The sequence below is a fragment of the Sciurus carolinensis genome, chromosome 11 (genome assembly GCF_902686445.1).
Source record: "Sciurus carolinensis chromosome 11, mSciCar1.2, whole genome shotgun sequence".
In the NCBI taxonomy this organism is placed as follows: domain Eukaryota; kingdom Metazoa; phylum Chordata; class Mammalia; order Rodentia; family Sciuridae; genus Sciurus; species Sciurus carolinensis.
This window is the reverse complement of record NC_062223.1, coordinates 133,862,182-133,878,493: the sequence shown is the minus strand read 5'-3', so window position 1 is coordinate 133,878,493 and position 16,312 is coordinate 133,862,182. Positions and strand designations below refer to the sequence as shown.

The 16,312-nt window shown below is 39.0% G+C and overlaps 1 protein-coding gene across 7 annotated transcripts in view; it reads right to left on the bottom strand.

Annotated features, from left to right (window-relative positions):
• Positions 1-15,643, bottom strand: part of LOC124960711 (beta-galactosidase-1-like protein 3) — a 30,080-nt gene extending 14,437 nt beyond the window's left edge. For 6 of the 7 annotated variants that reach the window (XM_047519612.1, XM_047519614.1, XM_047519617.1 and 3 more), the window contains exons 1-7: positions 15,376-15,643; positions 14,578-14,691; positions 14,182-14,379; positions 9,042-9,110; positions 8,315-8,410; positions 4,486-4,594; positions 837-929 (exon numbers count right to left, since the gene is read on the bottom strand). In XM_047519612.1, coding sequence (XP_047375568.1) covers positions 837-929; positions 4,486-4,594; positions 8,315-8,410; positions 9,042-9,110; positions 14,182-14,379; positions 14,578-14,691; positions 15,376-15,398 — 702 coding nt within the window. In that variant the 5' untranslated portion in view covers positions 15,399-15,643. The remainder of the gene's footprint in view (positions 1-836; positions 930-4,485; positions 4,595-8,314; positions 8,411-9,041; positions 9,111-14,181; positions 14,380-14,577; positions 14,692-15,375) is intronic. The other variant, XM_047519616.1, reaches the window with a different exon arrangement.
• Between the last annotated feature and the right edge of the window lie 669 nt (positions 15,644-16,312).

Below are 16,312 nucleotides of genomic sequence, written 5' to 3'. Positions count from 1 at the left end.
TTCACAGACCCTATTTTTGTCAGCTTTTTTATTGCTGTGGCCAAAAAACCTGACAAGAACACTTTGGAAGATAAAAGTTTATTTTGGCTTATAGTTTCAGAGGTTCAGTCCATGGTCAGCCAACTCCATAGCTCTGGACCTAAGATAAGGCAGAAGTTCTGCCCTCCTCTCCTCCCCTTCCCAGGCTGGCAACCCCTCCCCATCATCTCCACGCCATTTACACAATGTCTCTGTGTTGACACAGATACTTAGGAAGAACAAGTCTGGATGACTCAGCTTATATCATGGGGCACTGCATCCTGTTTGGCACCCTGAGGACAGGGTCCAGATTAGAGTGACCTTCATCAGCTTCTTGAATATAGGAAGCCAGGGCCAGGAGAGGCCAGAGGCAACAGAAAAGACACTATGCAGGACTTCAGTTCATCCCTGCTCTAGATATCCACCCATGGAGTAGCAAAAAGAACAGAAGAAGGGATATTAATATCACAGGCCAGAAAGCTGCAAGCCGATAGCCATTATCAACAAGTTCCTGAAATTTGATTTACTGTGGATGTAAGTTTACCAGCCTCCAACTCTCAAGTAGGTCATAGAGATTATAAACAGAAAGGAATTACCTTCAAACATGGTATTTGGTTTCATCACAAAGTTATTTAAGTTCAACTTGATTGCCCTAAGAATGCTGAATATTCACAGAGAATTTGAACCGAAACTTAACACATGCTCATAATATACAGAGCCTAGCAGTGACCCATGCAGCAGGGAATCAGAAAAGCATGCTAGAGAAGAGACAGATTGAGCAAGGAGACAAGTAATATTTAGGTAATCAAGTGTCTTACCTCCTTTACATAAGACATGTACTTCGCATCCTTATCAAATGAACCATATTCATTCTCCACTTGCACTGCAATGACAGGGCCTCCATGGTGGTACTAAGAGACAAGCACATGGTGGTTGAAGAGTAAGGTTACTGGAGCAAAAGCCCAGAGTCTCTGGTTTGCTGCTGCTGACCACTTAGCTGGAACAGCATGTTGGATGTGGCTCTCTCCTTCCCAGAGCTTAAATTGGTATATTTCAGGAGTCCTACCTTCCCCAGTGCTTTGCAAATGAGCATGCCGTGTTTACCCTGTATTTCCCATATTAATTTGCTACTTGAATATGAACAGTCACATCTACAAGCTCACCTACTTCTACATATACCACATCTATTTTCCTATCTGACATGAGAGAGGCATCCCTCCTTCGTCCTGTCCTAACATGATGTTACCCCTCATGTGTACATCCCATTGTTGTCCCACCACATGCTTTGAAATGTTGCTTATGGCACAACTCCCTCTCCCTTGTGACCTCCCACTTTTATTTACAAACTGACTGACTGCTGTCATCACAGAAACCTATTTTAGAACCCCCACATTAGATAGATAGATATAGGAATTGTCCCCTCCAGCCAGTTCTCTTATTGTCTGCTCTTTAAGAGCCACACATCCTAAAAGGGTCCCCAGATGTCAACACTCACTTTCTCTGCTTCTCAATTTTAGCTCAGTCCTCAAACCACCTTGATAAAGCTTTTAGCCCATTATGTCACCTAAATTATCAATACTAGTTATCAATTATCAATCTAGTCACGCTACATCGAAGCACTTTCCATGGTTTTACTAGAGTCTTTCCACACTCGGGTGCATTTTTTTTTTTTCTTTTTGATTCTGCCCACACTGAAAACAGAGTGAGCTCTGGAGAGAAAACATCTGATGTCTTCATTTCCAGTGAAAAGCAGCCCCATAGTCCCTGTTGCCCACACAGGAAATGTTAGATGTAGAGTCAGTGCTCCTTTTTGGACATGGGGACACTGTCCCCAGTGGGCACAAGGGAGAATGAGTATGCTTGGTAGTTCCTTTATGGACTGTCTTGGCCTTGTTCCCTCCTCACACTGCCCCACTTATAGTTCTTCATATTCCTCATTCTATTCCTGCCATCTGTATCCTGGCCTGGCTGATGGTTTCCATTCTGTAAGTCACCATTCAAATGTAAATGGTTCAGAAAAACATGCCCTGAACTTCCCTTTCTCAGGAAGACCTTGTTAGGACACCCTGCCTGTTAGGTGGTTCCTGTGCCTCCTTCATATAGCCACTATAATCCTTATTTTGTTGCCTGTTTGTCTTGATGTAGGATTGTAATCTCCAAAGGTCAGGGACAATATCTTCCCACTCAGGACTGGAACTATAGTTCTAGCTCAGGACCCAGTACCCTCCCAAATAACCACAGAGTGCCTTGTGGTCAGTACTGAGCAGGCATAAATACTCTGAACTAAGAAATACAGAGCAATTTTTCTCAATATGGAATAATACCTTCATCCCAGATGAAACAATGAGATTTCTAAAAATTCCATTGTAGGAGAATCCACCATAACCTCATAAAAATTTTTTTTAAAAATGCTTTAAAAATAGGTCACCAGTAAACCAGTAAATGCACTCAAAAAGCTATTGATATAATAATGAAACCAATCAATTAAACACAATGACTTTAAAATACTAATAATTCAGTACTATAGAGTCTTATGCATTTCATTTCAGAAGTTATTTAAGAATTCCTTGCTTCCCATCAATTTCCTAATAGGATTTCCTACTCTCATAATTTCAATGGGACATTCATCCCAAATTTGCTCTGCTTGCTGAATACATATAAACAAAAGTACTTTTACTCCCATCCAAATATTCAAAGTCTTTCTAGTTTTAAGACTCAAAGATGGTTACTGCTGTTACTGATCTTCCCTAAACTGCAGGAATGAAGGCTTCAGAAACTTGTGACTTCAGGCTTTCTTACAAAAGGAGATCCCTCCTACTAGACTCAGTGGTCACCCCTAAAGATAGGGGTTCCTTCCCCTAAGAATTGCTTCTCCTGAAGCTTTATTGCAGAAACCTCATTCCCAATATACCTGTCCTATTCCTTTCCTTTTAAAACTTTAGATTCTTCTCTCTATAAATACCTTATTAAGAATAACTCACATTTCATGATTCAGAATTAATTATATAGGACTGGATCTATAGCCCTGTCTTGCTTCTCCCAGCCAAAGAGTTTAATATAATTCAGTCTACTACCTAGGAATCCTGATGGTTATACTATTTGGGTTACATCAAAAGATGTTCTCTTAAACTAAGATTTATAATTATTCACCCATTCCAAAAATGCAGATATATTTTACTTATTGAACCAGGAAACATTTGAAATACATAATGAATATGTTTTACATAATAAAAAGATTAAAAGATTAAAGATTTTTTAAAACTCAAACAATTGTTGTACTGCACAATGCATAGTGTACAGCACTTTATTGTTATGGACTAGTCTGTGAGTTACAGGTTAACATTCTGAAAATGAATGTTTCTTCCTGGTGCGTCAAGACAAGTTACCGCATATTAAAGGAAAATGTCTGTGTTTTTCCCACTTTTGTGATCAAATCAAACTGGAATGTAGGCAATAGCAACTGCATTCACACAAATACAAAACAATATCTGAACCAAGTTATTTATTATCATATAAAGCTGAAAAAATCCTGATATCCATGAATAGGGCTCTAATTAAGTGAATTGTGGCATATTCTGCTATGGAACACTATACAGCTATTTAAAATAAGGACAGTGGACTTGGGTTGAACCCTTATCTAGTACATATGAGGTCCTGGGTTCAATTCCCAACACTACAAAAGATAAAAAACAAGAAAATGACAGATTTCATTTTTTTAGCCAAGCAAGATGATGCAGGCTTGTAATTCCAACTGCTCAGGAGGCTGAGGCAACAAAAATCACAAATTGAGGATAGTCTGTGTAACTTAGCAAGACCCTCTCTCAAAATAAAATGAAAAGACTAGGGATGCAATTCAGTAGTAGAGGATTTGCCTTGATTATAGTTTGATCCTCCATATGGGGAAAAAATTTTAACTGATAAAAGAAAACTATCCACTGAAAACTATTGTTATGTAAAGAAAAGGATATACATAGACACGCCTACATATGTGTACAATTCGTTTCCATATATATTGAAAATCTCTGGGAAGATATACAACGTGGTAAAATTAGTTGTCTCCTAAGAAGACAACTAAATGGCTTTTGAACAGGGTGGAGGGAGAGAATTTTATTTATCATAATATTATTTTGTACCTTTTGTGGGTTTTTTACCAACTGCTGTACTGACAATTTAAAACAAAAGAGATAATTAAGAGTAGAAACAGGTAGTGCAGAGCTCACAGACACAAACATGACCACCCTTTGTGTGGTTGCTGTCTTCTGTCATGGAGATTTTTATGGAAGCCCTGGACAAAGCCACAAGGACAAATCAAAACTTCTGTGCTTGACATGAGGGTCCAAAAGTTAAAGTTATAAGAAAGTAGCCTGTATTTCTCATAGAGGATGGACATGACCTATTTGGTTGATAACTGAGCCAGAACACTCTTTCTCCAAAGTGAATGTTGGAAGGAAAGGTCAGGTACTTTACCTGGAGAGGAATCATTCTGGGAATCAGGTGATCAAAATACTTATCAACTGCTTCAACAAAGCCTTTGTCTGTTGTTCTCAGTTTCAGCTTGGGGTCTTGCAGAAGCCAGCTGGGGGCAAGAAGATACAGGTCAGTATGCGACAGGAAGGTGAGAGGAAACTGAACTTTTCACACCATGCTCCAGATTTATAAGAATGAGAATGAAACACACCACATACTTCTCAAGGCACTCTGGACCTTTGTGTTCTATTTCAACAGACTAAGGAACTGAGCCTACCTAGACTTCTACACCCACATCTTTTGAGTTTGTTTGTTTTTAAGAATTCCTTGAATACCCTCCTCCATTCTATTTCAGTACAATGAGAACATTGTCTAAGTAGAGCATCTGCTCTTCAGGCATAAGGTCACAGTTCCTCTGAGACCTGATACTTCAAAAGCACCATAGGGACTGTGAAACCAGTAACACCCCATCGCAGGTTACAGAAGACAGGGCCAAGCACCTAGCTGATCAGGGAATAATTTCTTCCCTGAAATTCCTACTTATTTTAATGATTTTTATGTGTCAAACTATCCTTGCAAAAATCACATAATCATCTCAATAGATGCAGAAAAAGTCTTCCACAAAACTTAGCACTCATTCATGATAAAAACACTGAAGAAACTAGGGATAGAATGAATTTACCTCAATACCATAAAAGTTATATATGGCAAAGCCAACATCATAATGAATAGGGAAAAACTGAAAGCATTATCCCTAAAATCAGGCATAAATCCAAGAAAGTCCACTCTCCCCACTCCTATTTCAATGTAGTACATGAAACTTTAGCCAGAGGAATTAAGCAAGAGAAGGAAAAAAGAGAAATAAGAATAGGGAAGGAAGAAATCAAATTTTCACTGTTTACTCATGATACTATCCTATATTTATAAGGTCCAAAACCTCCATGTTATGGTTTAGATATAAGGTGTCCCCAAAAGCTCATGTGGGAGACAAGTACAAGAATATTCACAAGTGAAATGGCAAAATTCACAGGACAAGAAAAAAAAAGTCTTAAAATTCATATAGAAGAATAAAAGACCCAGAATAGCAAAATAAATCTAAGTAAAATAAAAGAACAATATTGAAGTCATCATACCTGATCTTAAATTACTCTACAGAGATATACTAACAAAAGTGGTATAATATTGGCCAAAAAAACAGACACGTGTAACCAATGGAATAGAATAGAAAACCTACAGACAAACCCACGCAGATCTAATCATCTGATAAGAGACAAAGGTGCCCAAAATATATGTTGAAGAAAAGACTTTTTAACAAAGGGTGCAGGAAAAACTGGATATCCACATGTAGGAGAATGAAATTAGATTCCAATCTTTCACCATACACAAAAGTCAAATCAAAATGTATTGAAGGAATTAGGAACTATACTAGAAATTCTGCAACTGCTGGAAGAAAACATAGGGTCAACACTCCATCATATAGGGGCAGGCACCTGCTTCCTCAACAAGACCCCTAAAGTTCAAGAAATAAAACCAAGAATCAATAAGTGGAATGCCATCAAATTAAAAAGTTTCTGTACAGCAAAGAAAATTATTAAGAGTATGAAGTAAGCCTCCAAAAAGGGGAAAAAAATCTTTTGAGATATTCCTCAGATAGGGGATTAATATTCAGAACATGTAAAGAACTCAGAAAGACTCAATGCCAAAAGACATATAACCCAATCAATAAATAGGCAGAAAAAGTAAACAGACATTTCTCAGAAGAAGAGAAATTAAACATATTTTTCATATATTTGTTGACTGATTATATATATTCTTCTGTGAAGTGTCTGCTCAGTTCCTTAGCCCCTTTGTTGGTTGGGTTATTTATATTTTTGGTGTTAAGTTTTTAAGTTCTTATAAATTCTGAAGATTAGTGCTCTATCTGAAGTAAAGATTTTCTCCCACTCTGTAGGTTCTCTCTTCACATTACTGATTTTTTTCTTTTGCTGAGAAAAAGCTTTTCAGTTTAAATCCATCCCATTTATTGATTCTTGTTTTTATTTCTTGCCTTCGGGACTCCAATTAGAATGGCTATTATCAAGAATACTACCAACACTAGGTATTGGCGAGGATGTGGGGGAAAAGGTACGTTCATACATTGCTGGTGGAATTGCAATATATGCAGCCACTCTGGAAAGCAGTATGAGGATTCCTCAGAAAACTCGGAATGGAAACACCATTTGACCCAGCTTTCCCACTCCTCGGTTTATACTCAAGGACTTTAAATCAGTATAATACATTGATGCAGTCACATCAATGTTTATAGCTGCTTAATTCACAATACTAGATTGTGGAACTAACCTAGATGTCCTTCAATAGATGAATGGATAAAGAAACTGTGGTATATATACACAATGGACTATTAGTCATAAAGAATAAAATTATGGCATTTGCAAGTAAATGGATGGAGTTGGAGAATATCATGCTAAGTGAAATAAGCCAATCCCCAAAAAACAAAAGTCAACATTTTCTTTGATAAGTGGATGCTGATACACAATGGGGTCAGTGGCGGGGGGGAGGTTAAGGGAAGAATGGAGAAACATTGGATTGTGTAGAGGGGAAAGGAGGGGTGCGGAAGGAAAGATGGTAGAATGAGACAAACATCATTACCCTATGTACATGTATGATTTCATGATTGTTGTGACTCTACATCATGTACAACCAGAAAAATGATAAGTTGTACTCCATTTGTGCACAATGAATCAAAATGTGTTCTGCTGTCATGTATAGCTAAATAGAACAAACAATAAAAAAATAAAAAAAGAAGAAACACAAATGGCCAACAATATATGAAAAAATGTTCAGCATCTTTAGCAATTGGGCAAATACACATCAAAATTACACTGAGATTTCATCTTACTCCAGTTAGAATGGCAGTCATCAAGATTACAAACAATCATATATGCTGGCAAGGATGTGTGGAGAAAGGAATACCTATACACTTATATTTATGTGGGGAATCTCATGAAAATAGAAGTGAGACCAGTTGAGTAGAAAAAGAGACTAGGGAAGGAAGGAGGAGAAGGCAAAGGGGGGGTACTAAAGAATTAAACTGATCTAATGATGTTATGTGCACGTATGGATATGTAACAATGAATCCCACTGTTGTGTATAATTATAATACACCCAGAAAAAAAAAAACGTTGCTTCTTCTTCTGCATTGAATGAAAGGAGTTCACCTGGGATAAGACAAAGCCTTCCTCTGACCTGGGGAATAACTGATTCACTAAAGACAGAGCCCGGATGGAACAGGGACCTGTCAGCTAAGAGGGATTACAGAGGAAGTTCCTGGATTCTCACCCTGAGGCTGAGTGACCTGGGCAGAGGACCAATTTCACAGCGAGCAAAAGGTAAGAAAAGAGAAAAGGCTGGTAGAGAGACTGAGTTCTTGATGGGTGAAGGCGACCTGACTTCAACAAAACAGAGAAAGATCTGAGTTTGCCAGAAGCAGCCCAGCAGTTGTCAGAACTTTCTCTGTTCTAAAACTTCTGGTCTCTTCCTTCCCATCCATAAAAAGAACAGAGGTGGCCACAGCTCCTCCTCTATGGAATTAGAATCCTGTGAACCTATTACTACTGTTCCATCTTGTTGTCCATTACCAGGACTCACTTATGAAACAGGATGACAGCAGTACCCACAACTTCCCACACCACCGCAGGCTTCACAGTGAAAAACAGCACTTGCTCAATTCATGAAGGTGAAAATCATTATCATCTGACTGAAATGTTGTTTTTTTATGAAGTAAAACACATTACTAAATTATAGCTCTTGGACTCAGGGCCCTGCTCACCTGGGTAAGCCCCCAAGGTCAACCTCTGCACAGATGTAGGGTCCTGGACGCAGAATCACCCACAGCCCAACCTCTGCAGCCATCAGGACAAAGGCCCTAGGGAGATAAACAAAATCAGCCCCTCTCATGGCAGTTCAGAGAGAAACCTGCCTGGGTAGAAGCCCATATGTATGACAAGGTGTCAGAGATGCCTACTCTTCCCCTTGCTCTCAACTAGGGACATTGGAGTGAGGAAGAGTTAGCCCAGTCCAGTCCAGCGAGCTGGGAATTAGTCTACCAGGTAGGAGGTCAGAGGCCCTGGGAGCTGGGTTTGCATTAGCAAAACATCTACCCAGCCCACAGGACCTAAGAAAAAAGGGCATTATGTAGGGTACAGAAGGTCTATCCCCAATAATAGCCATGATAATAGAAAAGATAGTCAGTTCCCAACCACAGCTAAGACCCATTACAGAGTTGGGCAGTTCCAGGGGTCTTGGGCCCTCTGGGCTGCAGTGGGAAGGTGGGGTCAGATCCCATATAGCCACAAGTCCCTGGGTCATTCCTGGGGAGTAACTGGGCCCTGGATGCTGAGCCTCTCACAGCATCTTGAGACCAGGGACCCAGACCTCGGGACCTCTCTGGTTCTCAAAGCAAAGAGAAGATACCCCTAGAGTTCCTAATCAGTTCAAGTAGCGACCTCTCTGCTTCCTGCCCCAAGCCAGGTCACAGAAACAGCAGTAGCACATACTCCATGTTCAGGTTTCCAGAGAAGTAGAATTGGCCTCTTTCTGGCTCATGGAGGTTCCATGGGATGTAGCTGTAAAAGGAATAGAAAAGTTCAATAAGCCTCTTATTTATTTCTTCCAATTGTTACATCAGCCCCAAACCAAGTCAAACCCTGGAGTAGTTCTATGTTTCAGTGACTTAAAGTTTACAATGGAAAACAACTTCTATCACAAGAACTATGATTATCTTCAACATTTCCTTTCTCTATTGCCAAATTGTGGTCCAAGATGTCAATTATCCTTGGATTCTAGATTTCTTAGATTATATATAATTTCTCACTCACCACCCTATTCTTTATAATACCCATTAAAAATATAAAGAAAAAGAAAAAACACAACAAAAAAAATGAACATCTGCCTGATAATTCTTGCTAAGAGTTAACCAAAGTAACAAGAGATGAGGAGTTTCTATGAGGAAAAGGGAGATGCAATTCAGGAGGATCCAGTCTTTAGGTATCAGTAAAATGGGCCCCTGCCAAGGTCTTTCCTCAGAGGGCTGAGTTTGCAGAGTCAAAGGATATGTGTTAAAATTTGTATTGTTGATACAGCCACATCAATGTTCATTGTTGCTCAATTCACCATAGCCAGATTGTGGAACCAACCTAGATGCCCTTCAGTTGATGAATGGATAAAGAAACTGTGGCATATATATACAATGGAATATTACTCCACCATGAAGAATGATAAAATTATGGCATTTGCAGGCAAATGGATGAAAATGGAGAATATCACGCTAAGTGAGATAAGCCAATTTCAAAAAACTAAAGGACTAATGATCTCGCTGATAAGCGGATGAGGACATATAATGGGGGGTGGGAGGGGTTAGCGTTAGGGTTAGTTTTAGGGTTAGGGTTAAGGAGGGTGGTAAGAATGGAGGAAGGAAGAACTGTATAGAGGGAAAAGAGGGGTGGGAAGGGTGGGGGGAAGGGAAAAAAATAATAGAATGAATCAAACAACATTGCCCTATGTAAATTTATGATTACACAAATGGTATGCCTTGACTCCATGTACAAATAGAGAAACAACATGTATCCCATTTGTTTACAATAATAAAAAAAATTGTATTGTTTTTATATGCATATAGCTGTACATTGTGAGAACAGAATAAATTTTTTTTGTCAAAAGCTACTTACAAGTGACTTTAAGGAAAATTGCTGAAAACAGAAAAATGAAGAAAGAGATGCATAAGGCAAAATTACACTAGTAAAACTGATAGTTTGCAAATGGTTTTAAGGTAATACTGACAAATAGATAAGGTGAGTGGCCTTATTAAATAAAAATAATTCCACAACTGGTGGGTAGACATCACATATAACCAGAAGAAGGAGAAATTATACTCTATTATATATGATGTGCATTCTACTGTCATGTATAACTAATTAAAACAAATTTTTAAAATTTAAAACATAATTCCATCCACAAAATGTAGTATACAACCTTCTATAAAGGAGAAGCTGACTGAATTAGAAAGGAAGTGGATAAATTGATTTCACAGTCATAGTGAAAGGTTTAGTTACCTCTCTAAGAAACAAAGCTAATATGCAGAAAAAAATTATAAGAATATTGATTTTAACAACATGATTAAAATGCAAGATCTGTAAGTATATTTTATAAACCCAATAGGCAACAAATGGAGCATTCATATATTTTTTCAAATGCTTGGAACAGTTGTAGTCACTGAATAAATTCCAAATTCCAGAAGTGCATATCACATAGTTTATGATCTCAAGACAAAGGTAACTAAATTAGAAAAAAATGACAGTTACTTTAATAATAAAATGACAGTTATTTTAATAATAAAAAGTAAAACAAACAAATAAAACAGAAAACACATTTCCAAATTGCTAATGGGTCAAGGAAGGAAATACAACAAAACTTATGAAGTATTTTAACTAAATGACTTTGAAAGCACAGTATAACAAGACTTGTAGGATATATAACTAAAGCAATACTTAGAAAAAACATTCATATCTTTGAATGGATACCTTATAAAACAGGAAGTCCTAGAAGGAAAATGAACTAAATATTCAAGTCAGAAAAGAAGAGGAAGAAAAGGAAAGAGGGGAGGTGAAGAGGGACGCAAGTAACAGAGAAGGAGATCCAGGGAGAGGATGACAACAAGGAGAAAGAACCAAATCAAATAAGGTAGGAGAGAGGAAATTACACAGAACTCAGAAATTGTGAAATAGAAAACCAAAGAGACACAGAGATGATTAACAAAGCTACAAGCTGGTTGTTTGAAAAGAATTTAAAAATTAGGATTAAGAAAGAAAAATAGCCCAAGTACACAATACAGTGAGTACAGGGAAGAAAAGAAGATTTTTCAGAGTCCTAGTCAAAACCAAAAAAAAAAAAAGGAAACACTTACTAGGAAAAATAGGATATACTCTCAGAAGAAATAGAAAAAATGACTTAATAAACATCCAAGATCCTAGAAATCTCACCTTCACAACCACAAGATAGTGATTGCATGTGAATTTTAAGAAACAGCAAAGATAATTCTTTTGAAAATATTATCAGTGAAAAAGACTTACTCATTTTATGAGCTTACTTATAAGACTGATATCAAAACTGAACACAAACACTAACTGAAATAAAACTTCAAATCGATTTCTCTTACAATCATAAAGAATCATGAGTACATAGAATTCACCCCAGGGCTGTAAATTTCATTGAATTTCAGAAAAATTGTCAATGTCACTGCTTAAAAAGATGAGTATAGAAAAACTAAATTGATAGATGCAGTAGTAGTTCTCAGTAAAGCTCAATAATTATTTCTCATGATGTTCCTTGCACAGTAGATGTGCCTCTTATCAATTTGCAGCCTATCAATTTCAAATTCTCCCTCCATTACCAACTCTGGTTGATCAATGGCATAGACATGTGAAGACAATTTGGCACTTTATCTTTTAAAAAGTCATTATATAGTGAGTATAACCCATAGCAGTCAATGCAGAATTAACCCAGGAAAGCAATCTAGAGTTACATATTTTGGTATTCACATAATTAATTACTGCTATAAACATGACTTTATATGCCCCACAGCATTTTGTTAATGCATTTCTGTTTTTTCTCTTTCAATTATTAAGTGTGAGATTCTCAGGACTACTTTGGCCTGAGGGTAGAGTGCTTATCTAACATGTACAAGGTCCTGAGTTAATCCGAGCACCTAAAAAAACAAAAATTAAATCAAAACCAAAAAAAAACTGCCTTTATGTTTTTCCTAATATTAACTAATAGGTCCATGGCATAACCATGAAAACAACAGCTCTTTTCCATTGATGATGACAAAAATGTGATCAATAAACAGAAAAACGTATTGTGCATCACAAAACGCCCTTCAAAGAACACTTGTATTTTACAACATGACCTTACAATAAACGTTACACAGTGTAATATTCAATCCCTAAAAGTCTATGGCCATGAGAAGCAGCCAAATGGTGTAACCACTGTCCCTGCAGTTTGAGTGAGGTAAAGCATAGCTCTGCTATGACTACCTATGCCTCAGTCACTGTGCGACTTTGGGAAAGAGACTCAATCTCTCTTGGTTAGATTTTTCTCATCTATAAACGATAAAAAATAATGCCACTCACCATAGATGACTGCTATGGGGCAGAGCGAATTAATGTTGTCCAGGGTTTAGAGTATGTCTGGCTGTGTGGAAGTACTACATAAGTATTTATCAAATAAATAAATTGGTCATCCTATTTGATAGTATCAGCTATATTGAATTAGCAGTTCTGTTTTCTGGAAATGGAAGAATCATGATCCTAATAGTGGTCTTCCCTGCCTTCCCTCTGAGCTTCAGGAGCTAGGTTTCCTTGAAGTGACTAACATATACCCTCTTAGATGCGAACTGAACAATGTCGTCTTCTGCAGAAGTTTCTCTTTGGGACACTCTTCACCCACCATGATTGACTCCTGACCTTTTGAGTTTCGAGATTAGGCAGAAATAGGTCTGTTAATTCCATGTGAATCTTGTTTGGGTGTGTTTTTCATTTGACTGATTATGCACAAGCAGAACTCCAGGGTGTATACATACGCCAGAGCTACATAGGCACACCCACAGGCCATGCTGGGAAGGGCCCTATCCATAGTATGGAAAGTGGACTCCACCATCCCTGCCTGCACTTCACATTCCACAGCAGCCTGAGTGAGCTAATTAGTTCCAATGTGGTCAGTCTGTTCCCCTGCACAGTGGGAGTTGTACTATCCATTTCACAGGACAGTCCTGAAGATCAAGTGATTATGAGCATGATAGAAAGTGCCTGGTAATCAGCACACACCAAATGCTGGCTGCCTTTTGTCACTAAATGTTTAATCATGGTGAATTCATGCTCATTTATATTTCAATTCTTCTAAATGACTAAACTGGGTTTGCATTTCTTTTTACCACCCCTGATGAAGACACATGCATGGTAGGCATTGTGATAGATTTTTTCCTTATACATAAGATAAAGGTTTTATCTCCTTTAATCATCAACACAATCTTATGAGACAATCTTATTATTCTACCTATTTATAATGGAAGGTGCTGGGCCTGACATGGGAGGGTCAGTAGGAGGCAGAACTGTGCTGATGGCCATGTGTATGTGATAAAATCCCTACATCTCAGTCATAACCCTGCAATGTTTGTTCCCTTAAAGCCATTAAACTTCACTTAGTGATGCTGGTATTTCCTTACTTGTTCATTTTGTGATACTGGTGCTATTCCTCTACATGTTCTTACCCACATACATAAATGGAAGGTGTTTTAAAGTCTGTATGCCTGTGTGTATTTATCTGTAAGTATGTATCAAGCATGTCATTAAACTGAGTACTCCTAAGGGATCAAATGAATCCCCAATTAGATGAATTCCTGATAAATCATCTGCTCCCTTATATTTGCCCTATTAATTTCCTATCCAAAGCTTTGATCACTGAAGAAAGTATGGTAGCTGACACCTTGACATTTAGGCATAAAAGGAATGTACTCTAAATGACTATTCTGGAGATAGCTCCTGACACTGCACTCCAAAACAAGAGGCTCTCTCTGAGCTGGGATACATATTCCAGGAGCCCCATAGGGTATACTGGTGATGGAAGCTAAGGGGCAGCTCTCACGTGGTAACAGTGTTGAAGCCACAGGCCTTCAGTTTCAGCAAGCGGTCCCTCCAGTACTCCATGGGCACCCGGAAATAGTGGATGGAGCCCCCAAAGATGAGGAACTTCTGACCCTCCAGGGTGAAGTGTTCATTCTTTCCAACTAGTCCCTGAGATCGTTTCTTCAGCGTGAGAGGGCTCAGATGAGACCAGTTAGACCTGCATGGAGAGAGGAAGGAAGACAGAAGGGAGATAGAAAGGAGAGCCTGTTGCAAGCTTCAAGAAAATGAAGTTCCTGTTTGCAGAACCTGCCCTGAGCATAGTAATGGTGAACAAAGTAATGGTGAACACATTACTTTCTCCAGTAAGAGAGAAAAGCTCCCCTGTTACCCACTCAGGTTCCCCACTCAGGCAAACCTGCACGAAGACGGATTCACTTTTCCATCTTTACGTTTAGGGCAAGAAGCAAAACCTGATAAGATAACTGGCAGAAAAAAGATGCCCATGATTCTTTTCCAAGATAGGCAGCAACTGCAGAGAGAAAGATAAAAACAATAACAATGTGAAGGTGTTGTCCTCCTCAAGTCGTAAGGATCAGAAAATTACTCTAGAACTCTCTACAGGAAGCCCATCACAGGCAGGGCTTCTCTTAGGGAAGCCTGAGGTATGGAGAGCTGCAGCCCCACTTTTCTCCACCCAGGTTCTCCCATCACCAGGGCTGTCCCAGGCCTCCTCAGTCAGAACCTGAAGCTGGGGCAGACAGAAACAGGATAAGGCTAGGCACTGGGAGTCAGGGAAAGTTAGGAAAGAAAGTCACTCCACACAGAGAGTCCAAGAAGGAAACAAGGTGCAGTGCTGGAGTACTTAGTCTACAGCCTCAACCTTGGATGTCTTTGTACTAGAGTCGATGTACAGACCCCTAGCAGCACAGGGCATAAGAAAGAGCTGAGGGAGGAAGCTTGAAAGGTGACTTAATGAGGAGAGTCTCTTGCATGTTTGAGGACCAGAAGGGTGTCTCAGTTCACATAATGCTTCCAGGGCCTAGGGCCAGGAATACCCATGCATAACTGACAGAACGGATATGGGGAAAAGTCTAGGAGGCTCTCTACTGGGTGATGGGGAAGTGGCAGTGGGCGTGAGGAAAGACCCAAGCTCCTGGAAGGGTGGGCTGGGCCACGGACTCAGGCAGTCCCATAGGCAGCTGGGATGAATTACCTGATGTAGCACGTGGAGCCCATCTCCGCCAGGCAGGTGATCCAAGATCCCCCACTGATCCCTCCCCTCTCTGTAGCCTCATATGCAGAGTTCTGGGCAGAACAGGGGCAGATGTCAAGTCTGAGTTCTGAGCCAGGAGCCTGGAGTGAGATTCGTCTGGAGGTGTTGGTACAGGAATCCCTGGACCTGACAGCACAGGAAGTCTGCAAAACAATGCTCAGGGAAGTCTATCAGGCTCTGCACCAAAGCACAGAAGAAGCCAGGGTGTGCAGACCTCCTGTCCTTGACACAGATGCCTCTCAGCCTGAGAAATAAAACAGGAGGAAACTTGTATTATCACTGGACCTTGGCTTTCTGAAACTATGCATCAACAGCCAGCTGGCACAGAACACAAAGACTGGTGGGAGGAAAGAACTTAGCCGCCTTGTACCTAAGAGCCTTGATTCTACTGTCTCAGCAATTTTCTTCAATGACCATTAACTCAGTTTCAGATTCAGAATTTCAGACTAAAATGAAGGAGTTCTAAACACTATTAGTTAATTTTTGTAGGACGGGTAAATGCTTAAAGACTACACAGTGTGTGATGGAAGACCAGGAGAGGTGATTCTATTTTTAATTTTTTGAGAAAGCTACATACTGTTTTCCATAATGGCTGTACAAATTTACATCCCCACCTCTTCCTTTTCTCCACATCTTCACTATTCTCGTCTGTCTTTCTGATAATAGGCACTCTAGCTAGAGTGAGGTGTACCTCATTGCAGTTTTGATTTGCATTTCCCTGATGGTTAGAGTATTTTTTCATATACTTGTTGGCCATATGTTTAAGAAATATCTGTTTAGATCTATTACCCATTTTTAATTATATTATTTTTATTGAGTTTTGAGTTCCTTATGTATTCTGGATATTAACCCTTATCAGATGAATACTTTGCAAATA